The sequence below is a fragment of the Ornithorhynchus anatinus genome, chromosome 1 (assembly GCF_004115215.2).
Source record: "Ornithorhynchus anatinus isolate Pmale09 chromosome 1, mOrnAna1.pri.v4, whole genome shotgun sequence".
Taxonomy (NCBI): Eukaryota; Metazoa; Chordata; class Mammalia; order Monotremata; family Ornithorhynchidae; genus Ornithorhynchus; species Ornithorhynchus anatinus.
This window is the reverse complement of record NC_041728.1, coordinates 65,279,277-65,306,667: the sequence shown is the minus strand read 5'-3', so window position 1 is coordinate 65,306,667 and position 27,391 is coordinate 65,279,277. Positions and strand designations below refer to the sequence as shown.

The 27,391-nt window shown below is 52.9% G+C and overlaps 1 protein-coding gene across 1 annotated transcript; it reads right to left on the bottom strand.

The window, feature by feature from the left end:
• Window positions 1–987: 987 nt before the first annotated feature.
• On the bottom strand, window positions 988–26,632 carry PLD4 (phospholipase D family member 4). Its single transcript, XM_039912146.1, has 11 exons — window positions 26,545–26,632; window positions 20,350–20,439; window positions 17,803–17,981; window positions 16,400–16,583; window positions 14,670–14,790; window positions 13,963–14,090; window positions 10,720–10,920; window positions 9,565–9,704; window positions 5,206–5,371; window positions 2,671–2,767; window positions 988–1,305 (listed from the first exon to the last, which is right to left on the bottom strand). The coding sequence occupies exons 2-11, from the start codon at window positions 20,437–20,439 to the stop codon at window positions 1,106–1,108; spliced, it is 1,506 nt and encodes a 501-aa protein (XP_039768080.1). The 5' UTR covers window positions 26,545–26,632; the 3' UTR covers window positions 988–1,105.
• Window positions 26,633–27,391: the final 759 nt, after the last annotated feature.

Below are 27,391 nucleotides of genomic sequence, written 5' to 3'. Positions count from 1 at the left end.
ACACGCCCAAACGCAGTGGTGAACACATACACAGAAATACCTACCGTCACACGGAGATGAGCACCGAGTAAGAGATACTCAAAGACACCCTGACCCAGGAAGCCAGGGGAGGGGAGCTTGTGATGCTTTTATTTGTGAAAACTCAAACATAAAGGTCCACCCCAATGTTCAGCTCTCCTACTAGACGAGGATCTTAGCCTCGAGTGGCTCAGCCCCCGAGGGCAGTCACAGAACTGCTCCCCACCAGAGACCCTGCAAGAAAAGCGTTGAATTTATCTCAGTGGGGTCGGTCCTGTGGCAGCTGCGTGGATTCCTGGGGGCCTCGGTGCTGGGATGGGAAGGCTGGGTCAACGGCAAGTGTCCAGAATTGTCAGAATTGCCAGGGACGCTGCCTTCTCTCTCCTTGGTGTCAATGAGCCAGCTGAAAAACATATCTCTTTGGTCTGAGGGGGAGACCAAAAGGGAGGGAAAAAGGGAAGGAGAGAGAGTGTGTGTGTGTGTGTGTGTGTGTGTGTGTGTGTGTGTGTGTGTGTGTGTGTGTCTGCTGGGGTTGGGAGAGAAACATAGAAAGCACAGTCCTGGGAGAGAGAGGGTGTCTGTGTCTGTGTCTGAAAAAATATAGTCTTAAGAGGGGGCGGAGGCTTGTGTGTGTGTCTATGTGTGACATAGTGACAGGAGAGAGAGAGAGAGACAGAGAGACCGAACCTGGGGGGGGGGGGGGTTGTGTGTGTGTGTGTGTGTCAGTGAGAGAGAGAACAGACCTGGAAAAGGAGGAGTTCATATGTGTGTGTGTCTGTGTGTGTTTGTGTGAAAGAGAGAAAGAGAAAGAGAATAGACTTGGGGTAGGGGGGAGGGGAATGTGTGTGTGTGTGGGTGTGGGTGTTTGCTAGAGAAAATGCACTTGGGAGAGGAGGGGTGTATGTATGTGTTTCTATGTGAGAGACAGAGACAGAAAGAGACTCAGAGAGAGACAGAGAGAGAGAACAGACCTGGAAGGGTGTGTGTGTGAGAGTGTGTATGTGTGTGTGTGTGTGCCCGTGAAGACTTGGGGAAGGAGGTGAGGGGGCTTTGGGAGACGCCCCCGCCCTCAGCGGCCTCCAGGAGGCTATGTGCAGGCACAGTCGGGGTGGCCGGGCAGGTCTTCCAGGCTGACGGCATAGTCGGAGCTCCAGTCGCGGTCAAACACGCGCTGCACGAGTTGCCGAGCGGCCCAGCGCCGTCCCTGGGGGTCCGAGGCCTTCGGCCTGAGGACGAGGCCCACCCCGGCCGTGTTGCTGAAATAATCTTCTGACCAGTTGGAGGTTCCTATGGCAGGAAGGGAATGGATGGCCAGGTGGCATGCAACTCGCTGGGCACGCGGAAAGCCTCAAGCCCCTCCAGGTCTATCAGAGGGTGGAGCCAGCCCGGGTGCCAGCTCAGGGCCCCGCCAAGAGGTCCCCCAGGGGAAGAATGATTGAAGCCAAGCCCAACTTCTTTCCTAATTGCCCAGACTACAATGACTATGACCCCCTGACAAGCGGGCCAGTGACTCCTGCAAGATGGCAATGACCCTTCTGCAGGCTCCACAACTACAAATAGCTCCAGGAATTGGAGCTAGAAAGTCCCCTGAGGCCTCAATAATCTGGGGTGTTTAAGTTGAACATGGGGTTTCGAGACTGGAAGTGTCTGGATAATCAAGCCTGAAAGATTTCCTTGTCTGGCCCCGGAATGCACCACGAAGCTGGCGTGAAGGGACCCAAGACAGGCCTTTAACACCAAAATGATTGATGACCCCAAAGTCATTGCTTTCCCTCAGCCTGTAGCTCAACCCTCTGGACCCTGGTGACAGTTCGGGCCTGGGCCCAGTCAAAGTAGCCCAATTAGCTGCTTCTGAGAAGCAGTGTGGCCTAGTAGACAGAACACGGGGCAGGGAGTCAGAATGACCTGGATTCTAAACCCGGCTCTGCCATTTGTCAGCTGGGTGACCGTAGGCAAGTCATTTTACTTCTCTGTGCCTCAGTTGCCTCAACTGGAAAATGGGGATTAAGACTGTGAGGTCCCATGTGGGACAGAGACTGTGTCTAATCTGATTAGCTTGTATCTTCCCCAGCATTCAGCACAGTGCCTGGCTCATAGTAAGCGCTTAATACCATAAAAAAAAAGGCTACAGAGGGCACTGGGCCCCGAGTTGGACATGGGTCTTCAGGTGGTAGACATAGTGCCCGGGGAGGATAGAGGGAGGTCAAAGATCAACAACGGGTGGAGCTGATGGGGGTTATCAAGGTGGGTGCAGGAAAACTTCTAGTTGGTTCTGCGAGGAGAGGGGAGAAGAGGTCACTCCTGGGACCTCTCCATCTTCCAATGGTCAGAAGGTCAAACAAGAGCAGTGTCGGCTGGCTCGTCCCTGGCGAGGACCAGTATCCTCACGCCGTCGCTGTCGTCGTCCCTCCGCCGTTCGAGAACTCCCGCCCCCGGTTATCTGGAGTTCTCAGAAGGATTCCAGAATCCTTTGGGGCCTGGAACATCCAAATACTTGGGACCCACCCAGGCATTCTGGGGTCAGAGCCATCCACTCCAAGTGACCTCTTCCTGCCTCCCTCCCCTGCCCCGTGACATTTTATCGTCTCCACTACACACACCACCCCCCCCTACACACACACAAAACACGCACAGAGCAAACCAGCCCCTCACCAATATAGACCACCGTCTCCGTGACCATATATTTGCTGTGGTTCAGTCGGCCAAAAGGGACGTTTGAGTGATTCTTGATGGGGACGATGAAGACTTTCTTGTTGGAAATAAAAAAAGAAGAAGAAGGTGTCACCACGCGTGGCAGCCAGCCACGGAGCCTGGATTATTAATGACCTCTGAAAATGTCTCTGCCTTTCGGTGGACAGTTTACACAAGCCAGACAGTCTGCCTTCAAACTTCCTGGCCAGCTGCCGTCGCTCGACTGGGTGTCGTCTCTGGATAAACCCCACCGGTTTGGGAGTCTGCGGTGCTAACGAGGCCGGCCGGTTCCCGAGGAATTTAGAGGCGTTTCAACGCCAGCAGCGTTCAAGGCTAAATATAGAACCGGTTACATCAGATTGGTTCAGCGTTGGGCCCGGAGCCCTGGGCGGAGGCCCTGGAGCAGTCGCGGTCAGTCAGGCAGGCAGTGATATTTACTGAGCGCTTACTGTGGGCAGAGCATTGTACTAAGTGCTTGGGAGAGTAGGAAAGCGTAGGTTGTGCCCACGGTCCAGCCAACCTGGAGCTCTGTTTCCAACTGGGCCCCCGGGATCCCGGTGCTGTTTGCTCTTCTGGACGCCCAAACTAAACCCAGGTTATTTGTAACCTGATTGTGGTTCATTTGTGGCCTGAAGCATCTGGCCTTTCCCAGCTATAAGAAGAGAAGAACCGATCTGGGCTTTGAAGCAGCACTAAAATTCCTTCAGCGCCCTCAGAGGCTTGTCGGGATTAACCCCTCCCTGGCTGGGCTGTGGATTTATAAGATTCCCCACAACCCTCTAAAAGAGAAATGGCGTGTCCCCATTTTCCACCAACGCCTCAGACGATGGGAAATAAATGAGTTCATTACGTTCACTCCTTTCGTCTTGACTGTTGCTGCTAAAACTCCCTCTGGCTTGAACAGAGCTGTGGGCCTGCTGGCATCCTGCCTCTGGCCTGGAACACCCTCCCCCTTCATATCTGACGGACAGTTCCTCTCCCCTCCTTCGAAGCCTTACTGAAGGCACATCTTTTCCAAGGGGGCTTTCCCTGACTAAGCCCTCCTTTCCTCTTGTCCCACTCTCTCTGGGTCACCCTGACTTACTTCCTTTATTCGTGCCCCGTCCGAGCCCCGCAGCACGTGTACACATCTGTAATCTACATTAATGTCTGTCTTCTCCTCTAGACTGGAAGTTCAATAAGCGCTCAGTAAATACGATTGACTGACTCTGTGGTGTCATGGGGCCCCAGCGACTATCACAGTGCCTGGCACATAATAAGCACATTTCCAAAATAACCCACAATTATGAATATTACCATCCCCGTCATGCCCATCTGTGATTCTTTGCCTGCCTTCCCTTCCAGCGCCTCATGTCAAACACGACATTTATCTGGAAGGTCTCAGAGGAGTTTCAGCAAAATGTGCAGCTTGTTGTTTTTTTATTGTTGTTGTTGTTGCTTCTTGTTGTTTTATTGTCTGTCTCCCCCTTTTAGACTGTGAGCCCGTTTGGGGGCAGAGATTGTCCCTATCTGTTGCCGAATTGTACATTCCAAGCGTTTCGTACAGTGCTCTGCACACAGTAAGCGCTCAATAAATGCGATCGAATCGATGAATGAAAGAGTACAACCTGGGGAGTCAGAGGATCTGGGTTCTGATTCCAGCTCTAACCATTTTCACTTTTTAAAAAAAATTCAATCGTATTTATTGAGTGCTTACTATGTGCAAAGCACTGTCCTAAGCGACTGGGAGAATACAATGTAACAGTATAACAGACACATTCCCTGCCCACAACGTACTCACAGTCTAGAGGCGGGGAGACGGACATTAATATAAATAAATCAATCAATCACAGATGTGTACATAAGTGCTGTGGGGCTGGGAGGGGGGAAGAAGAAAGGGAGCCAGTCAGGGCAATGCAGGAGGGAGAGGAAGAAGAGGAAAGGGGGAATTTATTCAGGGTCGGTATCTTAGAGGAGATGTGCCTTCCATAAGACTTTGAAGGATGGGGCGAGTTGAGGAGGGAGGGTGTTCCCACTATATGTCCTAGAGCAATCCGCTTCTCTGTCCCTCAGTACCCTCCTCTGTAAAATGGGGATTCGCTGACTGTTTTCTTTCCTACTTAGACTGTGAGCCCCATTGGAGACAGGAACTGTGTCCACCCTGATTATCTTGGACCTACCCCAGAGTTTAGTACAGTGCTTGGCATATAGTTAGCGTTTAGCAAATGTAAAGGTTATTGTTATTATCTGGGGGCTGGGCCCAGGGGAGTCCTGGGGTCTTCTCCTCCTCCCTCAGTCCCTGGGGCCCCGAGTACTGGCTCCCAGGGCCCAGTCAGGCAGGCAGTCAGTCAATTGTACTTATTGAGTGCTTCCGGAGTGCAGAGCACTGTACTAAATGCCTGGGAGGGTTCAATATACAATAAACAGACCCATTCCCCGCCCAGCCCATGGATGGCAGTGAGCGCTGAGAGAGCGGGGGTCGGAGGGGAGCCGGCCACGAGGGGAACGTCTCCTTACCACCTCCACGGTGACGTTGGCTTCCGGGTGGTGGAGGGCGCGGAGCGAGCGGAGGTAAGCGAACATGGAGGGGTCAGTGTCGACCCCGCAGCTGACCAAGAGCCGGATGGGGACGTTGCGGTTGAAGGCGGCAGCCCTCAAGGCGTTGTCGATGACGGGCCAGTACCTGCAGGAGGAGGCAGAAGAATTCCACCCAGGTAAGGGCCACCATAGTCCAGCTGATGCCCTTCCCCTGGATCCAGAGCAGGGATCCCGGGGATGGGGTGAGGAGGAACAGGGTATGAGCCAGTCTTCACTTGCATTCAGAGCCAGAGAGCAGGGTAGGACTAGAAACTGGGGAGGGGAGGGGAAGAATAGGGCTTTGGAGAGAGGGAAACATCAGTAATTTTATGCTTTAGAGAAGCAGCATGGCTCAGTGGAAAGAGCACGGGCTGGGGAGTCAGAAGTCATGGGTTCAAATCCCGGCTCCGCCACCTGTCAGCTGTGTGACTTTGGGCAAGTCACTAAACATCTCTGGGCCTCAGATACATCATCTGTAAAGTGGGCATTAAGACTGTGAGCCCCACGTGGGGCAACCTGATCACCTTGTATCCCCCCCAGTGCTTAGAACAGTGCTTTGCACACAGTAAGCTCTTAACAAATGCCATCATTATATCTGTAATTCTGTATCTGTAATTATATTCACATCTGGAATTTTATTTATTTGTAATGATATCTGTCTCCCACCCTCCCAGACTGTAAACTTGTTGTGGGCAGGGAATTTCATTATTTATTGTTATATTGTAATATCTCAAGCGCTTAGTAGACTGCTCTGCACATAGTAAGTGTTCAGTAAATATGATTGAATGAATGAATGAAAGAATGAGAGATGCCTCTCTGGATCATCTTCTCGGTCCTGCCAGATCTCTGACCGTGGTGTCATGCCACGCTCTTGAAGGTGCCGTTTGTCAGTTGCCCTCTGGATACCCTCATGGTTAGGGATGGACAATCTACCACCCCCAACTCTCCTCTCTCCATCCCTGACTCTCCCTCCAGTGTCTCTGCCCCCACTTCAAAGCCGTATTGAAGGCGCATCTCCTCCAAGAGGCCTTCCCTGACTAAGCCCTCTTTTCCTTTTCTTTCACTCCCTTCTGCATCTCCCTGGCTTGCTCCCTTTATTCCTCCCCTCACCCAGCTCCACAGAGCTTATGTACATATCTTTCATTTATTTATATTAATGTCTGCCTCCCCCCTAGACTGTAAGTTCACTGTGGGCAGGGAATGTGTCTGTTATATTGTTATAGTGCACTTTCCCAAGCACTTAATACAGTGCTCCGCACGCAATAAGTGCTCAGTAAATACGATTGACTGATACCAGTGAACCAGTGCAGACCATCAAACACACCTAACTCTCCCCTCTCCAACCCTGATTCTCCCTCCAGTGACCTAGCATGGACCATCCAAACCTCTCTGAAACCTGCTGATATTTGGAGCTGCCTGGCTTCCTCCCTCTTGCATTTTGATTTTTAACAAGTTGGCATAAGAATGCACTGACTTCTCCTGTGAGGCTTCCCATGTGTCTGAAGCGTTTTCTCTTGTGAACCAGAATATCTAATTGAAACTCTCCAGATACCACCCGCAGCCGGGTGGCCTGGAATTTTTATTTCTTTCCTGTAATTCCCTCTGGTCTCCAAGTTAAGCGGCTCCTTGCTTCTGCCTCCCCAAACAGCTCAAGATTTGGACACGGCAGGATCAGTCTGGACACATCCTCACTGGCCTGAATGCCAGCCCTTGCTCAGCCAGTGTGGAGACCCCTCCTCTTCCTGATAGTTGGGGCCACCCTCAGGCAGGGCCGACCCAGTAGGTCAGTCACTGCAGAGTCCCCCCCAGGCCGGTCCGGATGTGCCCCAGTAATTAATGAAAATTGCAATATTTGTTAAGCGCTTACTGTGTGCCAGCACTATACTAAGCACAGGGGTAGATGCAAGTTTAACAAGTTGAACACAGTCCCTGTCCCACATGGGGCTCACGGTCTCAATCCCCATTTTACAGATGAGGTAACAGACACAGAGAAGTGAAGTGACTTGTCCAAGGTCACACAGCAGACAAGTGGCGGAGCTGAGATTAGAACCCATGACCTTCTGACTCCCAGGCCCGAGTTCTATCTACTACACTATGCTGCTTCTCTGACACCTGCCAGCAAGGGTCAGCCCTTGCCCACTGGTGGTATTTGTGGACCTAGTGAAGCTGGTGTTTGCAGTGTCCTCGGGAGCCCCAGAACAGAGAACCCGGACTGCAGCTTTCCGAATCTGCCCTGTGAGGGGCTCCCAACTTGGGGGGACAGACGGGAGAACCTGCAACGACCATGCAAGGACTGGTAGTTAGCATGGCCCACACTGACCCAGGGCTGGACAGTCTGGATCTGGATTAAGGACTCACGGGGAGGCTTTGGAGCTGGGATCAGTGGGGAGAAAGAGAAGCTAGATGGTCTGTCAGGCCTAGGGCAGCAGAACCACCCAGCAACCCTCCCTTGCCTCTCAGAGCAGGGAGATTCAAGCAGGGACAGGCCTGGCTTCCAAGAAGCCCCAGTCTCAGGGTACAAGTAACATGGCATAATGATTACAGCACAGGCCTGGGAGTTGGTTGACCTGGGTTTGAACCCATGACCTCTGACTCCCCAGCCCGTGCTCTTTCCACTGAGCCACCCTGCTTCTCTAAAGCATAAAATGACTGATGTTCCCCTCTCTCCAAAGCCCTACTCTTCCCCTCTCCTCCCCAGTCCTACCCTGCTCTCTGGCTCTGAATGCAAGCGAAGACTGGCTCATACCCTGTTCCTCCTCACCCCATCTCTGGGACCCCCGCTCTGCGTCCGGTGGAAGGGCATCAGCTACACTATGGGGGGCCCTTACCTGGGTGGAATTAGAATCCCTGCTCTGCCACATATCTATGGTGTGAATCTGAGAATGTCACTTTTCTGTACCTCAGTTACCTCATCTGTAAATGGAGATTAAGACTGTGATCACCAGGTGGGATATGGACTGTGTCCAACCTGATTATCTAGTATCCCAATCCAGTACTTAGCACAGTGCCTGGCATGTAGTAAGTGCTTAACAAATACCACACAAAAAAAAAAATAAGGAAGAGAGGGAGACTGAGGAGGGGCTTCCTTAAATGTCCCCTTCCGCACATGGAGCCCAGAAGACTTGGGACCCAGAGCCACCTGGACTTCAAGAGTGAAATGAAACTCCTCAAAAAACTCCAGTGGTTGCCCATCCACCTCCGCATCAAACAAAAACTCCTCACTATTGGCTTTAACACCTCTCGCACTCTCCTCTCCTTGTCGCATCTGGAGAGTTTCCAGTCCTCTACCAGTCTCGGGTTCGGGAGGTAGAGTCAAGCAGCGGCCTACCCATTCCATTCCTAGCTTGGCCAGTCACTAGAGTGGCAGGCAATCTGCTACAAGTCAAAACTCACCCATGTTGGGCAGCAGTGGCACGGGAGAGAGTCGAGGGAGGAGTCTCGAGTTAACTGCGTGGGAGGAGGCAACGGTAAACCACTTCCGGATTTTTACCAAGAAAAGTTAGGGATCCACTCCCAGAACGATTGCAGATGGAGAGCGGGGCGTTCTGGGAGAGATACGTCCGTGGTGTCGCTGTGGGTCGGAAACGACTCGACGGCATGAGACAAGGCATTGGCTTTAAAGCACTCCACCACCTTGCCCCCTGCTACTTCACCTCTCTTCTCTCTTTCTACAACCCATCTCACACACTTGGCTCATCTAGTGCCAACCTTCTCACTGTGCCTCAATCTCGCCTATCTCACCACTGCCTCCCACCTCACGGCCTTCCTCTGGCCTGGAACACCCTCCCTCCTCAAATCTGACAATTACTTTACCCCCGCTTCAAAGCCTTATTGAGGGTGCAACTCCTCCAAGAGGCCTTCTCAGACTAAGCCTCTCCTTTCCTCTTCTCCCACTCCCTTCTGCGTCGTTCTGACTTGCTCCCTTTGTTCTTCCTCCCCTCTCAGCCCCACGACACAACACAACAAGGGAGATGTCTGACTCCCTGCATCTAGACTGTAAGCTCGTTGTGGGCAGGGAATGTGTCTGTTTCTTGTTGTATTGTACTCTCCCAAGTGCTTAGTTCAGGGCTCTGCACACTGTAAGCACTCAATAAATACGAATGAATGAATGAATGAAGGAAAGGAAAAGGCTGGCATCCCCTGTGCCACCCCCCTCTGACTTCCAGCCTGGGGCTTTGAAGGCAGCATTCCCATCCCCCAACCCAAAGGAAGGGGTGGTGGGTTCTTGGGACAGGAGGGGCGTCCAGGTCATGGGCATCGGGTGGAGGCGGATACAACCGGGGTTGGGTCTGCACGAACCTGGGCGGTTGCTGGAAGCGCGTAGTGGGGAAGTATTCCATCACGGAGATGTGCACGAACTCCTGGGCCTCCCTGATGCCCTGCAGCAGCGCAGCCAGGTCGTGGGTGCGTCCTTGGGGGCACAGCGCTGGGGGAGACGCCTGAAAGGGAACACAGACACCAGGTTGACACCCCAGGGTTGCTGGTGCGGCTGAACTTGGAGGCTCCCAAGCACCCGGTACATTGTTAATAGTAATCGTGTTTTTTGTTAAGCACTTACTATGTGCCAGACTCTGTACTAAGCGTTGAGGTGGATACAAGCAAGTCGGATTGGACACAGTCCCTGTCCCAAGTGGGGCTCACAGACTCAATCATCATTTTACAGTTGAGGTAACTGAAGCTTGCTCAAGTGACTTACCCAAGGTCACACAGCAGACAAGTGGCGGAGCCGGGATTATCCACTACGCTATGCTCTGCACATAGTAGGCGTATCGTACAGTGCTATGCACAGACTAGGCATCCAAGATAGTGCTTTGCTCACGCTAAGCTCTCGTTCCACTGCTCTGCACACTGAAGTTTTTCAGTACGGTGCTCTGCACAGTGAACTCCTCAGTACTCACTGTGGGCAGGAATGTGACTGTTTATTGTCTATTGTAGTCTCCCAAGTGCTTAATACAGGGCTCTGCACACAGTAAGCATTCAATAAATATGATTGCCTGACTCTCTCTGCACCCCGCAGACACCCAGTACAGTGTCCTGCACATTGTAGGCACACAGTTTAGTACTTTGCACGTTGTAAGAACTCAGTACAGTGCTCTGCACATAGTAGACATCTAGTAAAATGCTCTGCAAAGACTAGGCTCTTCTCACACTGCGCAGCACACTGTAGTCTCTCCGTACAGTGCTCTGCACATTGTGAGCACCCGGTACGCAGCTCAGCACGCTGAAGTCTCTCAGCACACTGCTCTGTGCACTGATGTCTCAGCACAGTGCTCTGCACACTGAACTCTCAGAGTGCTCTGCACACGGTAGTCACTCATTCCAGCGCTCTGCACATCGTAAGCACCCAGTACAGTGCTCTGCACACTTTAGGCACCCAGTACAGTGTTCTTCCCACGGTAGATGCTTTACAAACACTAATGATGATGAAGAAGCCAAGGCGTTTCTGTTGCTGACCGCGAGGAAAGCTTCGGCCGCCGTCCCGTTGAAGTCCACGTCCAAGGGCCGGTGGCTGTTGATGCTGGTGGAGTAGTTCTGCGGCCAGGAGGGCGGGATGGCAGCCCCAGGAGTGCCCAGATCCCAGTAGGTTTGGAAGATTTTCCAGAGATCCCTGGCGAGGCGGCTGCAGTTGTAGATGACAGCCCCCAGCTCCTTCACCTGCAGGGATGGGCCACGGTCTACGGACGGGGCAGGAGGCCGGGAGAGAGGCCCTCTCCTCACACATCCCCCTTAATAATAATGATGTTGGTATCTGTTAAGCGCTTACTATGTGCCGAGCACTGTTCTAAGCGCTGGGGGAGACACAGAGGAATCAGGTTGACCCACGTGGGGCTCACAGTCTTCATCCTCATTTTACAGATGAGGGAACTGAGGCACAGAGAAGTGAAGTGACTTGCCCACGGTCACACAGCTGACATGTGGCAGAGCCGGGAGTCGAACCCATGACCTCTGACTCCAAAGCCCGGGCTCTTGCCACAGAGCCATGCTGCTTCTCCTCCTTGTCCCCCACCCTCCCACACAGCCCCCAGTACAACCTCCCAGATCCTTCACTTGCATGAATGGCACACTCCCCCTCCCCCCCGACCCTGTCCCTGGCACAGTGATGGTGGTCAGCTGAGACACTGCCCAACCCTCAATCAGCAACCAACATTGTCTGACTCCCCCCCTCCTCCAAAGTGGCCTGGGCTCTATTCTTTGGGTCCATGTTGCTAAAGAATAGGCATGTTCTCTGCCCTCAGGGAGCCCCCAGTTCAATAGGGGAGATGGCCACGCAGATAAACCCATCTGTATGATCAGGAAGGCTGCCTGGAAGCAGTGTCCACAGAGCTGTGGTTTACAGGAAGGGAGGGAGAGGATTAGATGGACTGAACCGAGGAGGCTGTTCCACACAGGTGGGGAAAGTGTGCCTTAGAGACAGGAGGGAGAGAGAACAAACACATCCTGTGTGTGCTAGGTCAGAGTGTCACGTGGGGCACAGGGATGGAGCCGGATGAGAGAGGGGGATCCCCAACCTCTCTGGCTTTGATTTTCTCCCTCCCTCCCTCTCAGGGTTCGAGGTTGACCCTCTGAAAGCCAATGGGATGGAGAAGCAAGCAAGAACCCATGCAGCTGTGAGGTAAACTCCTGGAGGACAGGGATCCCCAGTCTACCAACTCTCATGTACTCTCCCCAGAGGCACAGCCCAGTGCTCAGCACACCGTAAGTGCTCCTTAAATACAGCGGACTGGTCGATGGATTGATTGAGTGGACTTTGCGGTAGCCACCCATCACCCACCACCATGCCCCTGGGGAAATGCTGGTTTAGGGCCATAGGAGGGGTGAGTAGAATGCTCGACACAGTAAGCACTCAATAAATATACTTGATTGATTGTTCGACTGATTGGGAGGCAGAACAGACCAAATGCTGTCTGTGGATTTAGGCCCAGGTCCCTGTGGGGAGGAGAGTAGGCGGGCCTGAATCACAGGAGTGGCCTTCGGGCTGGTCCAAATGCAATTTGCTCATTAATGAACCCCCCAAACTTCCAGAATGACAGGAAATGCTCCTCCTCCTCCTCCTCCTCCTCCTTCTCTTCCTCTCCTTCCTCCTCCTCCTCCTCCCCACTGAAACTGATCTTCTCAATCCGAGCAGCTGGAGCCTCGTTCAGAGCTCCAGCAAAGAGGTTATAGATGGATCCCAGCCCACAACTGGCAAGGGACAGAAATTAAACAGGGAGAGCCATCCTACCCACTTTGCTGACTTGGTTTCCCTTCTTGGCTCCAGTCGCTATGGGTTTTGGGACCAGGGTCTTTCGGAGCTCCTAAAGCTGAGGGTTTACTTGAGGCTCAAGAGAAGCTGTGACACTTAGAAATCACCCAAACAGCAGCAAAATTCTAGCAGAGAGGGTAGCTGGCCTGCAAACCCAGTAGGGGCAGGGCTATAGGCTGCCTGCCTAGAGGTGCCAGGGCTATGGCTTGCCAAGTGCAGAGGTGCTGAGGCTTTGTCTTAGTGGAAAGAGTCAGAGGATCTGGGTTCGAATCCCAGTTCTGCCACTCTGCTGTGTGACCCAGGGCAAGTTACTCAGCTTCTCTGTGCTTCGGTTTCCTCATCTGTACGAACGGGGATCTGTCTTCCCTCCTTCCTTAGACTGTGGAAGAGTGACTGTGTCCAGTCAGCTCAGAGTAGATCCACTCCGGCACTTAGCACAGCGCTTGGTACACAGTAAGCACTTAATAGTAATAACAATAAAAGTGATATATTTTAAGCAGGGAAGTTCAGGGCTGATCCTTGACACAAATAAAGAACACTCATTTGGCCAGAGAGCTGCCGTCATGGCTGCCTGTGTCTTCTGTGGAGCTTCTCCAGATGATTTTTAGGCCAGATAATAATAATAATAATGTTGGTATTTGTTAAGCGCTTACTATGTGCCGAGCACTGTTCTAAGCGCTGGGGTAGATACAGGGTAATCAGGTTGTCCCACGTGAGGCTCACAATCTTCATCCCCATTTTACAGATGAGGTCATTGAGGCACAGAGAAGTTAAGTGACTCTCCCAAAGTCATACAGCTGACAAGCGGCAGAGCCGGGAGTCGAACTCATGACCTCTGACTCCGAAGCCCAGGCTCTACTCCTTCTGGTCTCAGAAGTCTCCCAGAGGAGCCCCCCAGAGCTGAAGACACCAGTTCAAGGAGCAGACAGAAGAAACACCTGGAAATCTGTGGGGGTTTTTGTTTGTGTTTGCTTTGTTTTGTTTTTAATGGCATTTGTCAAGCACTTAGTATGTTCCAGGCACTGTGCTGTGGACTGGGGCAGATTCGAGTTAGGTTGAACACAGTCCATGTCCACATGGGGTTCACAGTCTTAATCCTCATTTTATAGATGAGGTAACCGAGGCACAGAAAAGTTAAATGACTTGCCCATAGTCACACAACAGAAAAGGGGCAAAACCGGGATGAGAACCCAGGTCCTTCTGACTCCCAGGCCCATGCTCTATCCACTGGGCCATGCTGCAATTAGTTTCAAGGTGGACAACACCCACCTAGGCATCATGGTCTGAAGAGGGTGGCAGGGACCAGAAAGAGAGAGGGAGAGACAGAAGACGTAGGCTTGTCTGAATGCCCCCCTCCACACCAGCCCGATTCACAGTGCGTGGGGTCCCCCAGAGGGGCCTCCTTGGTTTCCCCATCTTTGCCAGGTGATGGCACAAACGGGGTCTCCCCTCACCTGTGTCAGGGACCTCCAGTCCATGTTGGCACTTCCCAGGTAAATATGCCGCATGTCCACCACCCAGAACTTGCTGTGCAGAACGCCTTGGGTCAAGCGGCCCAGGTTGACTCTCCTTACCTGAGCCCCTAAAAGAGACACTCCAGGTGTTAGGGGCTGGGGCTGGGTTCCCAGACCTCTGCCACTTTGCCTGCCTCCATTCCAATTCCGAGAGGAAACCGTAAAGACCCCGTGGAGGGGCGGACCGGCGGCCGCTGCCCGCCCTCGCTCCGGGAGCGCTCCGGTGGCAAGTCAGACGGGGGCACCACCAGAGCACCCACCTGAGCTACCGCCGACCATAGAGTGACCAGAGCGAGAGGACCGGGCATCCCGACTGTGCCGGGGCCGGCCTGAAGTTTCGCTCTGCCCTGCCTCCCATCTAGGGTTTGGGGACCCATATTTAGGTTGGAGATGTGTATTTAGGTGGGGGAGATGGGGACATTGGGTCAGGGGGCACCTCTCCCTTCCCCTTCTCCTCTCTCACTGCTTCTCCCCTTTCCCTCTTGTTCTCTGCCCCCCCCCCCCGTCTTTGCTCCCCTCTGACCCAGCCCCCTTAGAGCCCTGGGAATTCTGCTTGTCCGCTGTCACCCCGACACGTGCGCAGGAGGGGCTGTGGGTGGAGCAGGCAGGGCAGCTCCCAGTGCCCAGGTGCTGGGCCCACACATCACCCGCTCGCTCCAGCACCCTTAGGTCCTCCGACGCCAACGCCAGGGTGGGGATGCTTCCTACAACCAGCAGGGAGACGTTCCTGGCCGGTAAGCTTTCCAACTTCTTCAGGATCTCTTCTCCCTGCAGGCCAGAAGGGAGGAATAGAGATGAGTCTCCGAGGGGCCAGTAAGGGATCTCATTTCCTGCAACCCTCAGGCGGGTTGACCACAGAGGCCAGGAACTGGGCTTCACAAATCAGCCCAGGAGCGTTTTGCCTAGGCCTGGGGATGTGGGGTGGGGGAAGAACACGATTCTTCACCTCTGACCCCGACCTCCTGTGCCCGCTCCCCTCAGGAAAGACCCCAACTGGGCTTTCTGCTATCCTTGACGGCTGCTCGTCGAGAGTTTCAGGGGATAGATAGACTTTGGCCCTCCTGGTCAGGCTCTGGGCCCAGGGGCAAGAGGAACCCCTGAGGTCTCAGGGAGTGGGGGCTGCTGGCAGGGATAGTGGGGTGATGAGGCAAACAAATAATAATAATAATCTTGGTATTTGTTAAGCGCTTACTAGGTGCAGAGCACCGTTCTAAGCGCTGGAGTAGACACAGGGGAATCAGGGTGTCCCACGTGGGGCTCACAGTCTTCATCCCCATTTTACAGATGAGGGAACTGAGGCACAGAGAAGTTAAGTGACTCTCCCACAGTCACACAGCTGACACGTGGCAGAGCTGGGATTCGAACTCATGACCTCTGACTCCAAAGCCCGTGCTCTTTCCCCTGAGCCATGCTGCTTCTTATAATAATGTTGGTATTTGTTAAGCGCTTACTGTGTGCAGAGCAGTGTTCTAAGCGCTGGAGTAGACACAGGGGAATGAGGTTGTCCCAGGTGGGGCTCACAGTCTTAATCCGCATTTTACAGATGAGGTAACTGAGGCACAGAGAAGTGAAGGGACTCGCCCACAGTCACACAGCTGACACGTGGCGGAGCAGGGATTCAAACCCATGACCTCTGACTCCAAAGCCCGTGCTCTCTCCACTGAGCCACGCTGCTTCTCTGGGTGGACCTGGCAATCTGTCTTCACTTCCAGCTGCCCACCTTGTCCTAAACTCTGTATGGGAGACTCCTCACCTCCGGGAAGCTGGCATCCCTGCCTGGAGCCTATTATCACTCCCATTTTCCATGTTCCCCATCATATCCAACCCACCTCTCAGGCCTGCGTTTCCTCCCCCAAGACTTGGAGTCCTGGGTGGGATTGGGATGGTGGCTGATCTGCCTGTACCTAATAATTATAATAATGATTTGTACATTCCAAGCGCTTAGTACAGTGCTCTGCACATAGTAAGCGCTCAATAAATACTATTGAATGAATGAATGAATAAGAACCGTGGTATTTGTTAACCGGTTACTATGTATCTACCACAATGCTTAGTACAGCGCCTGACATATAGTAAGTGCTTAAATACCATCATTATTATTTTGTGCCAGGCACTGTACTAAGCGCTGGGGTGGATATAAGCAAATTGGGTGTGTCACAGACCCTGTTCCATGTGGGTCTCACCGTCTCAATCCCCATTTTCCAGATGAGGTAAATGAGGCCCAGAGAAGTGAAGTGACTCGCCCTAGGTCACACAGCAGACAAGTGGCAGAGCCGGAATTAGAACCCAAGGCCTCCTGACTCCCAGCCCTTAGCGTACTGCCTGGCACATACTAAGCACACGATAATCCTAATAATAATCGCATGTTTGTTATTACCAGTTGAGAAGACGAGTCGTTGACCCCGACGTCCGCTCCCGTGAGGGACCAGTAGTACGAAGCCACGTGGACACTCTCTCGAGCCATTTCCAGGAGCCGTCCCCAGGTCTGGGCTATGGGCTGCCCCTCCGGGCTGCTGGCCGCGTAGGGCATGTCGAGCGGAAGACTCTCCACCAGGACAAAACTGCAATGGCCAGATGGTCCCTAAAGACTATAAGCTTGTTGTGAGCAGCGAACCTATCTGTCTGGTGTTGTATTGTACTCTCCCAAGTGCCCAGTACAGAGCTTTGCACACAGTAAGCACTCAAAAAACACAATTGAACGAATACCTACCCTGTCCTATTGTACTCTTCCAAGTGTTCAGTACAGTGCTCTGCACCCAGTAAGAGCCCAATAGATACTACCGATTGACTGATTTGCTCCCGCAGGCCAGAGGCCGGGTCCTCTCCAGACAGCCACCATGAGAGGCGGGAATCACCTCAGCCCAGAGATGATGCCAGGTGGGAGAACCTGCCCGCCGGTCCACTGATGACCCTCTCCCTGGAGACCGTAAGCCCTTCAAAGGTCATTTTGTCCATCTTCCCGCCTCCGTCGGGGATCACAGCCAGATGGGATGTTCCTCAGAGCTCCCTCTGGAACCAGATTCCACCTGCCGACCTTCACTGGTAACCTACTTTGAGAATTATCTCCGAACCTTTAGGAAAGTTCTTCCTTTCCTCTAACTTAAATCCACCTGCTGCAATTTCTTCCCACTCTGCCCTCTTCTAAGGAGAGAGATGGAGAACCGCAGATGGCTCTCCTTCAAGCTCCCAGACTGAGCTTCCCCTTTTCCCTCTGCTCCCTCTCTGCCCCCCCCTTCACCTCCCCTCAGCTAAGCCCCCTTTCCCCCCGCTTTCCCTCTGCTCCTCCCCCTCTCCCTTCCCCTCCCCTCAGCACTGGGCTCGTCCGCTCATTTGTATATATTTTTATTACCCTATTTATTTTGTTAATGAGATGTACATCCCCTTGATTCTATTTATTGCTATTGTTTTTGTCTGTCTCCCCCGATGAGACTGTAAGCCCATCAATGGGAAGGGATTGTCTCTATCTGTTGCCAAATTGTACATTCCAAGCGCTTAGTACAGTGCTCTGCGCATAGTAAGCATTCGATAAATACTATTGAATGAATGAATAAGTCCTCTCACGGGCTTCTCCCTCTCTCTCACTATTTCAAATGAAACATCACCAAAGCCCTTTCCCGTCTCTTCATTTCCCCATTTAGTTATGGTCCCTGCTCACCTCTGCCCCTCGCTCTGCACAGAGCGGTGATATACTGGATGACCGGGAGATAGAAATAGCCACCACCGGGAAGGGGGGCAGTGGGCTTGGATCAGGGCTCGACCTGATCGACCCGTCTCACTTACCTGCACGAGTTGTTGTCTCCTGGGGACTCGCCCCCCTCATCAGGCGGCTCTCCCTGGTGACAGTGGTCCCCGCCCGGTGGCCCCAGGGTGGGTGCAGAGGGGACGGGGCCCGATCGCAGGGCCATGGTCAATGCCATGGCCACGGCCCAAATGATCGCAAATCCAGCCACGATCTGCAACTGGGAGGAAGCTGGCATTAGGGAGAAGCAGCAAGGCCTAGTGGAGACAGCGTGGGAGTCAGATGGACCTGCGTTCTATTCCCATCTCTGTCATTTGTCTGCTGTGTGTACTTGGCCAAGTCGTTTCACTTCTCTGGGCCTCAGTTACCTCATCTTTAAAATGGGGGTTAAGACTGTGAGTCCCATGTGGGACTTGGACTGTGTCCAACCTCTTATCATCTACTCCAGTGCTTAGGACAGAGTCTAGCATACAGTAAGCACTGAACCAATACAATAAAAAGAAAAAAGACAGAAGCTCTCAGCGGAGGGTCAGCGGACAGGAACGGGAAGGATCACAAAAGGTCATCTGGCCTGCCCCACCCTCCCCTACTGGGCGGGTGGGTGTCGGTTTGATTTTTAGAAATATCCAAGGAGAGATCTCCAAGAGTCTCTCCTCTTCTGGAATGGGGCCAGACTCCAGTCCCTTCAGTCACTGAGAACTAATAATGATGGTACTTGTTAAGTGCTTACTGTGTGCCAAGCGCCGTTCTAAGTGCTGGGGTAGATAAAAGTTAATCAGATTGGACACGGTCCTCTTCCCACATGGGGCTCACATTCTTAATCTCCATTTTACAGATGAGGTAACTGAGGCCGAGAGAAGTTAGTGACTTGCCCAAAGTCCTACAGCAGACATGTGGTGAAGGCAAGATTAGAACCCAGGTCCTTCTGACCCCCAAACCTGTGTTCCATCCATTAACGATAATAATAATAATAATTGTGGTATTTGCTAAGCACTTACTGTGTGCCAGGCACTGTACTAAGCTCTGGGGTGGATACAAGCAAATCAGGTTGGACCCATTCCCTGTCCCACACGGGGCTCCCAGTCTTCATCCTCATTTTACAGATGAGGTAATTTAGGCACAGAGAAGTGAAGTGACTTGCCCAAACTCACACAGCAGACAAGATTTGGGTCTGGAGTGTCAAGTTCTGTTCTGTTGAGATTCCCACGTGTGCTCCCCTGGGGGTTTTGGGTCTTGCCCTGACTTGTCTGGTCCCTGTATCTGCCAGGCAGAGAGGGCGAATCTGTTCTTGGTGAGCCAAGGATCGTTCTGACGACGATGGATCGATTGGTTGCTGAGTTGTCTTCTTGAGGGTCTCCCCCAGGACCCACAACATCGTGCTCTGCCATTCTCTGGCTGAGGATGCCCAGAGAACTCAGTTATTTGACCAGTACCAGAGAGCCCGTAATGCACCGGGCAACTAGGAGGCAGGGTGGAGAGAAGGCCCAGAAAGTGCTCCCTTTATCTAGCGGCGACACGGTCGTGATCGGGGCCGGGAACCATAGAGGGGTACATATGAGAAGTAGGAGTTGAAGGGAAGGAGCAGACCACGGGCCACGCGGATAAAATGAAGCGAATGGCGTGGGGCATCGAGCGGGGAGGATTCTCGGAGGAGTCCTGGAGCTGAACGCTCTGTGGCAGAGGGGATGGTGACCCAGAGTGGGGATGCTGTTACAGGTTTTGGGGGTCCAGTAGCTCACTGTCCCCGGAGAGACCTGCAGGTCTCCGCCCACACGGCCTCATCATCTCCCGGCTTGCGCGGGCATGGAAAGGGGGTAAGGGGACAGGGGCTGTGCACGAAGGAAAGTGAGAAGCGACCCGGTCTAGTGGAGAAAGCACGGGTCTGGGAGTGAGAGGACCTGTGTTCTAATCCTGGCTCTGCCGATTCCTTGGACGAGTCACTTCACTGGGCCTCAGCTCATCTGTAAAATGGGGACTAAATACGGTTTTCTCAACTGTAAAATGGGGGTTAAATACGTGTTCTCCCTCCTACTTAGTATGTGAGCCAAATGTGGTATAAGGACCGTGACCAACCTGATAAACTTATACCTGCTCCAGGGCTTAAAACAGCGACTGGCACGGAGTAAGCGCTTTAACAAATGCCATTAAAAAAACAAGATAGGAAGGGAGAAGCTGGGGTTCTACCCCTGCCCACTCTGAGCCATCTGCCAGAGGGAGAAGCGGGGGTTCTACCCCTGTCCATTCTGAGCCATCTGCCCTCGCGGAAGGAAGATGACACAGTCGGTGTGGACAGGGGTTTTGAGGCGTTCTTCCAGGGATTCCCCATCTCCTCTCCTCTCAGTGCTGGTCACCGGCACTAACGAACCAGCCCATGTAGGGAGCGAGAAGGAGCCCCGATAAAGGGAGAAAACGGAGCATTGGCCGGGGACCCCTGGATGCCTGTTGCCCAGGCCTGGCCCGTCTGCCCTCACTGGGGACCCCAGGAGGTCTGCTAGCCTGGACTGGTCCATCCACCCTCACTCGGGACCCTGGAGGCCTGCTGCCCTGATCCGGTCCATCCACCCTCGCTGTCCGAGCCGCACACCTACCGTCCGCGTGGGGCTTCCTTGTTTTCCTCTCAACTCCAGGGAGCGGGGCTGTTCCGACCCTACCGGTTTTTCGAAGATCTGTTTTACCATCTGGAATACACAGGGTAGGTTTGTGGGTCAGTTTTCTCACTGGAATCTAAGAAACTGGGGGCGCACACAAACACATATGCAGACACACGTGTACACACACAGAGCAGCCCAGTAGGCTTTCGTTCAGGTTTTCATCCTCCGTTGCTTCTTCCCTCTACTTGCCTTTGTTTTAGTGTCTGTCTTCTGCCAACTCTCAGCTCCCTGAAGGTGGAGGATCCTGTCTACCATATGGTACGCTCCCAAGCGCTCAGTACAGTGTTCTGCACCCAGTAGAAGCAGCGTGGCTCAGTGTAAAGAGCCTGGGCTTCAGAGTCAGAGGTCATGAGTTCGACTTCCGGCTCCGCCGCTGAGCTGTGTGACTGCGGGCAAGTCACTTAACTTCTCTGTGCCTCAGTTACCTCATCTGCAAAATGGGGATTAACTGCGAGTCTCACGTGGGACGGCCTGATTACCCCGCCTCTCCCCCAGCGCTTAGAACAGTGCTCTGCACATAGTAAGCGCTTAACAAATACCAACATTATTATTATTAGGTGCTCAATAAATACCACTGATTGATTAGTGACCCTGGGGATCACACCCAGGAGAAACAATGCTAGCGCCTGTCCTCACCTGGGTGTCCGAAGCGCCGTCCTCCCAGTATCCCACCCTTTCTTGACCCTCTGCCCGGTCTCCGTCCTCATCCCCTTCAACCCTCCTTTATCTCTAGCCTCCTACATTGCTGCTCCATACCTCCAGTACTCCCTGTGTGCGTTCATTCAATTGTATTTATTGAGCGCTTACAATGTGCAGAGCAAGTACTATGTGCAGATCACCGCGTGAGAGAGAAAGAGAGAGAGAGAGAGAGAGAGGGGGCGGGGGAGGGAGGGAGAGAGGGAGAGAGTGTGTGAGAATGTGGGCGTGAGAGACCCTATACTCATGAGTGTGAGAAAGTAAGTGTGAGTGAGTGTGCATGTGGGTTTATATATAAGCAGCATGGCGTAGTGGATACGGCACGGGCCTGGGAATCAGAAGGTCATGGGTTCTAATCCCGGCTCCGCCACTTGTCTGCTGCGTGACTCTGGGCAAATCACTTCACTTCTCCGGGCCTCAGTTACCTCATCTGTAAAAGAGGGATTGAGACTGAGCCCCAAGTGGGACAGGGATCGTGTCCAACCTGATTGACTTGTATCCACTTCAGCACTTAGTACAGTGCCCGACACATAGTAAGAACTCAACAAATACTATTATTATTAATATTATACCCAAATCTCCCATCAGTAAGCTTGTTCTTACCTGTTTTACATTCTTGGGCCTCCTCCTGCTTCCAGATATCTTCTCGAACTCCCCCCCACACCCCAGCGATAGCCAGATGGCACCTGAAACTCAATCTGTTCACACCAGAATTCTTCCTCCTCTCCCTCCTCTCTGCCCCATCACTTCCACAAAACCAGTACATGCCTTATCCCGGAATACCATCAACTCGGGTTTTGTTTCTTTTTTACCGCCTCCCTCCAGAGTGTCACTAAATCCTGCTGTTTCTCCCCCTCCATACTAGTTAACGGACCCACCCCTTCTTCACCACCGTCTCGATTCAATTCCTCTTCGCACCTCCCGGCTAGACTATCACATCAGCCTCCTCACCGGTCTCTCCGCCTCCGGTTTCCCCCGCCTTCCCATCTGCTCAACCTGCGACCGTAACCATCGTCTTTCTAAAATGCTTTCGGTACCCCATCGCTCCTCTCCTCGAAACTCCCCATCTCCTTCTCACATAAAACAAAACTTTCAACCCTATGGCTCAAGACATTCCACCTCCTTCCGTCCTACCCATTCTCTTCTCCCGCTAGACCCCAGCTCGCTCTCTGCACTCCTCCCAAGCAATCCTCACAAACACATTTCTCTCCCACTGCCCTGATCTTGACCCGTGTTTCAACCGCTCTTCCCCTGTCCAGAACTTTTTCTTTTTTTTTTTTTTGTAAATGGTATTTATTACTATGTGCCAGGCTCTGTACTAAGCGCTGAGGTAGATACAAGCTCATCAGGTAGGACACAGTCCATGTCCCACCTGGGACTCCAAGTCTTAGTCCCTGTTTTACAGATGAGGTGACTGAGGTACAGAGAAGTGAATGTGCTTGCCCAAGGTTGCACAGCAGACAAGTGGAGGAGCAGGGATCAGAACCCAGATCCTTTGACTCGCGGGCCTTTGTCCTTTTCGCTGGGCCGCGCTGCTATTCATTCAAACTCTATTTTTAAAGCCGCCAAATTACATTTCTCTCCACTTTCAAGGTTTTCTATAAAGTTACCTCTTCCAGGAGGCCTTCCCTCATTAATTCCCACATCTTCCTGGTCATGTCACTCCACTACCAATTCTGCTCCTCTCTTGTGTATATGCATATTTATTTACTGTGAAATTTTTTGCTTTATAATGTGTATCTCGATTCCTACTCTTTTATTTGTATCTTTGGCATTTGGTGTCTGCCTGTCTCGGCCATTAGACTGAAAGCTCCTTGAGAGCAGGCATCGTGGCTTTTTCGACTCCCGGCTCTGCCACTTGTCAGCTGTGTGACTGTGGGCAAGTCACTTCACTTCTCTGTGCCTCAGTCACCTCATGTGTAAAATGGGGATTAACTGTGAGCCTCACGTGGGACGACCTGATGACCCTGTATCTCCCCCAGCGCTTAGAACAGTGCTCTGCACATAGTAAGCGCTTAACAAATACCAACGTTATTATTACTGACGTACAGTACTTTGTACCGGTAGGCTCCCGGTATGGTAAACTGCCCCCAGAACGTGCTCGTGTGGGTAGACTCTTGGCAGCTAGTACAGTGCCATCCCATAGTGGACACCTAGTTCAGCTCTCAGTACCTAGAAAGTTCATTCATTCGTTCAATACTATTTATTGAGCTTTTACTACGTGCAGAGCACTGTACTAAGCGCTTGGAATGGACAAATAGGCAACAGATAGAGACAGTCCCTGCCCATCGACGGGCTTACAGTCCCTAGTAAATGCTCAGAAAAGCAGGTAGAGTACAGCACTCTGCATACAGACCTGATCTCTGCATCCAGTAGTCACCCAGTACAGTGCCCTGCACATATTAGACATCCAGTACTGCACTCAATACCTAGGAAGTGCATAGTATACGCTGCAACCGGTAGGGACCCAGTACCGAGCAGCGTGGCTCAGTGGAAAGAGCCCGGGCTTGAGAGTCGGAGGTCATGGGTTCGAATCCCGACTCTGCCCTTTGTCAGCTGACTGTGGGCGAGTCACTTCACTTCTCTGTGCCTCGGTTCCCTCATCTGTAAAATGGGGATGAAGACCGTGAGCCTCACGTGGGACCACCTCATTCCCCTGTATCTACCCCAGCGCTTAGAACAGTGCTCTGCACGTAGTAAGCGCTCAACCAATCCCAACATTATTACAGAGCCCTGCACTTAGTAAACAGCCAGTACAGCACTCAGTAACTAGAAAGTGTTACTACACTACTAGAGTAGCAGATAGAGTACAGCGCTCCGCACACAGTAGGTGTTCAGTACAGTTCTCTGTCCAGGATAAACACTCTGTGTCTAAGTGCGAGAGCCTGTGGGTAGGAGAGTGGAAGACAGAGAGAGGGAGAGAAAGAGAGAGTGCCACGGTTTCATTTCTCCCTTACAGTTCTAATACAAACCAGACTTGAGAAGTTCCAGTTCTGCTTTTAATCGGGGTTCCCGTTATATATAGCAACTCGATGTCTGTTTCTGAGGGCCCTGGCTTCTACAGAGACTAAAATTCTATTTCTTTTCCATCACGCTACAAATCGGTTTTTAAAATTCACCAAGCAGCAGGCTGGATTTCTCCCAGGTTCTGGGCAGTCAGCCGCCCCCAGCCTGCGCTGGCCTGGCAGTCAGTCAGTTGTATTTATTGAGCACTTACTGTGTGCAGAGCACTGTACTAAGCACTTGGGAGAGGACAATATAGCAATAAATAGACACATTCCCTGCCCACAACGAGCTGACAGTCTTCTCTCTTCCGCACCGGCATGGACCCTGCCGGAGGCTCTGGGCCCTGGGGGGGAAGAGGAGGGGACGTTTCTAAGAGGAGGGGAAGGGACCCCGGCTTGTTCAGGTTGCACACTACTCTGTACCAGTAGGCCCCCAGCTCCCAGAGGGTGCTCAGTACAGTCTTCAGTACACTGCAGATGTCCAGTACGGTGCCCTGCCCGTACGAGACACCCAATACAGTGCTCGGTACCTAGGAATTACGTAGTATATGCCCACAGTAGCAGGTAGAGTACAACGCTCTGCACACAGTAGGTACTTAGTAATAATAATAATGTTGGTATTTGTTAAGCGCTTACTATGTGCAGAGCACTGTTCTAAGCGCTGGGGGAGATACAGGGAAATCAGGTTGTCCCACGTGGGGCTCACAATTAATCCCCATTTTACAGAGGAGGTAAGCGAGGCCCAGAGAAGTGAAGTGACTTGCCCACAGTCACACAGCTAAGTGGCAGAGCTGGGAATCGAACCCATGACCTCTGACTCCGAAGCCCAGGCTCTTTCCACTGAGCCACGCTACAGTTCTCTGCATCCAGTAGTCAGTCAGTACAGTGTCCTGCCCACATTAGACACCCAAAACAGGGCTAGTATCTAGAAAGGGATTTTTTAAATTTTTTTAACGGTATTTTTTTAAGTGCTTACTATGTGCCAGGAACTGTTCTTAGTGCTCGGGTATATCACGTAAACTCATGTTGGACATAGTCCGGGTCCTACACGGGGCTCTCGGTCCTAATCTCCATTTTACAGATGAGGAAACCGAGGCACAGAGAAGTGAAGTGACTGGTCCATGGTCACGCAGCAGACAAATGGTGAAGCCTGGGTTAGAACCCAGGTCCTTCTGACTCCCAGGAGTCAGTGCCCTATCCACTAGGCCATGCTGCTTCCTGAGAAAGTGTGCAGTATATGCCCAGAACAGCAGGTATAGTACAGTGCTCTGCACACGGTAGATGCTCAGTAAGTACAGTAGGTACAATCCAATAGGTACAACTGGCAGGGACGGGGCAGAGGGACTGGGCAAGAAACCCGCAGCACAGAGAGGCCAAGGAGAGGCTGCTAGTCACACAGCACAGGGGACTTCATGCCTAGAATCCTCCTGAGGGGCCGGGATGGTTCCAAGCAGCGTGGCTCAGTGGAAAGAGCAGGGGCTTGGGAGTCCGAGGTCACGAGTTCGAATCCCCGCTCTGCCACTTGTCAGCTGTGCGACTGTGGGCAAGTCACTTCACTTCTCTGTGCCTCAGTTACCTCGTCTGTAAAATGGAGATGAAGACTGTGAGCCTCACGTGGGACAACCTGATGACCCTGTATCTACCCCAGTGCTCTGCGCATAGTAAGTGTTTAACAAATACCAACATTATTATTATTATTATCATTTGACCCCTCTGGCTGGCCGTGGTCCCGAGCCCCTGTGGTACCCCGGCAACCGTTCTCTAACCAGATGGTGTGGCACAGGGGTTGGCACCGTTTAACCGGGGCTCCTCCCGACCTCTGCCCACTGAGCCCCCGCTCCGGGACCCAGGTTGGGAACGGGAGGAAAATTCCCACTTAACCTCGGCTTTTAATTTTATCTACGCTAGACCGGAAAATCCTTGAGGGTAGGGATCGTATCCAACTATTGGACTCTCCCCTGCACTCAGTTCAGTACTCTGCGCAGATTAAGTGCTCAATAAATACCACGATCTTCCAGTACCAACTCTGTTATATGGTACTCTCCTTATCACTCAGTACAGTGCTCTGCACACAGTAAGCGCTCAATAAATACCACTAATTGATTCACCCCAGCACCTTGAGCACTCAGCCAGGTGTCAGTGAAACGATAACGTGGACCACACTGGGCCCTGAGATGCCGCTTTGGATTCTGGCTAGGGTTAGGGTCTGGTCCCGGGGGATATCCAGGATCACAGTGTAACCCTCCCCGCCCCCCGACTCCCCGACTCCAGTGGACCGGCCCCAATCTGGGGGACGCTGAGGCCCGAAGAGGATATGGCAACAAAGCCTCCACCTCCCCCGGGTCCAGGGGAAATTCCCAGACTCTAGGGCCCACAGCTCCCACCCCTCGAGGGCCAGGTTTGGGATTGAGCGATGACCCCGGCCACTTACCGTGGGGCACCTCCGCCGACCAGGGCACGTCTCCGGACTGGCAGCTGGGGCCGGGCCCCAACGGAGCGCACGCTGGCCCCTCCCTCCCTTCCTCCCCGCCAGAACCCGGTTCTGGGGTTTCTCCCTCCAAGCCCACCTTCAGCCCAAGTTGCTTCCCCTTTCTTTTCTGCTTCCTCCTTGCCACCAGAGCCAACAGCCATCTGCGCCGGGGTTGGGGGTGGGGGCGAAGGGTGGCGGTTGAGGGGCCGAGACCTTAAACGGGACCACCTCCCTCCCGTCTCCACTCTAGGGAACCCCTGCTGCGGGGGCATGGACTGAGCGGGGGGGAGAGAGAGAGTGTGTGTGTGTGTGTGTGTGTATATATTCGTGCACAGGTTTTTGTGACCATCTGGGTGCCTGCAGCTCTACCAAGAACTAGGTCCCTGCTGGGCTGGAAAAAAAAGTCCCTGTACCCACCTGAGACTGGAAACCTGGCCCTGGTTCCCACCCAGCGAGTTGGAGGTGGGGGACTGAACGCCACGGTGCCTGATGTCCCACGGCCGCTCCCCAGACTCTGGCCCGTGGGAGGCTGGACACGCTCTCTTCACACACCCTCTCGGCCTTAGGGGAACAGAGCACACACTCTCCTCGTGTCCCTCCCACAGGCCGGCCCTCGGGGGGTCCGGGCGCACTTTCCTCACAGATCCTCTCCTCAGACCAGTCCACGGGGGACAAGACACACTTGTCCAGGGGGCTGGACGCACTCTCCTTAAAATTCTACTCTCCATATTGACCCTCGGGGGAGAGGACACACTCTCCCCATAACTCCACCCTCCGTATCGGCCCTCGTGGGGGGCTGGACTTACTC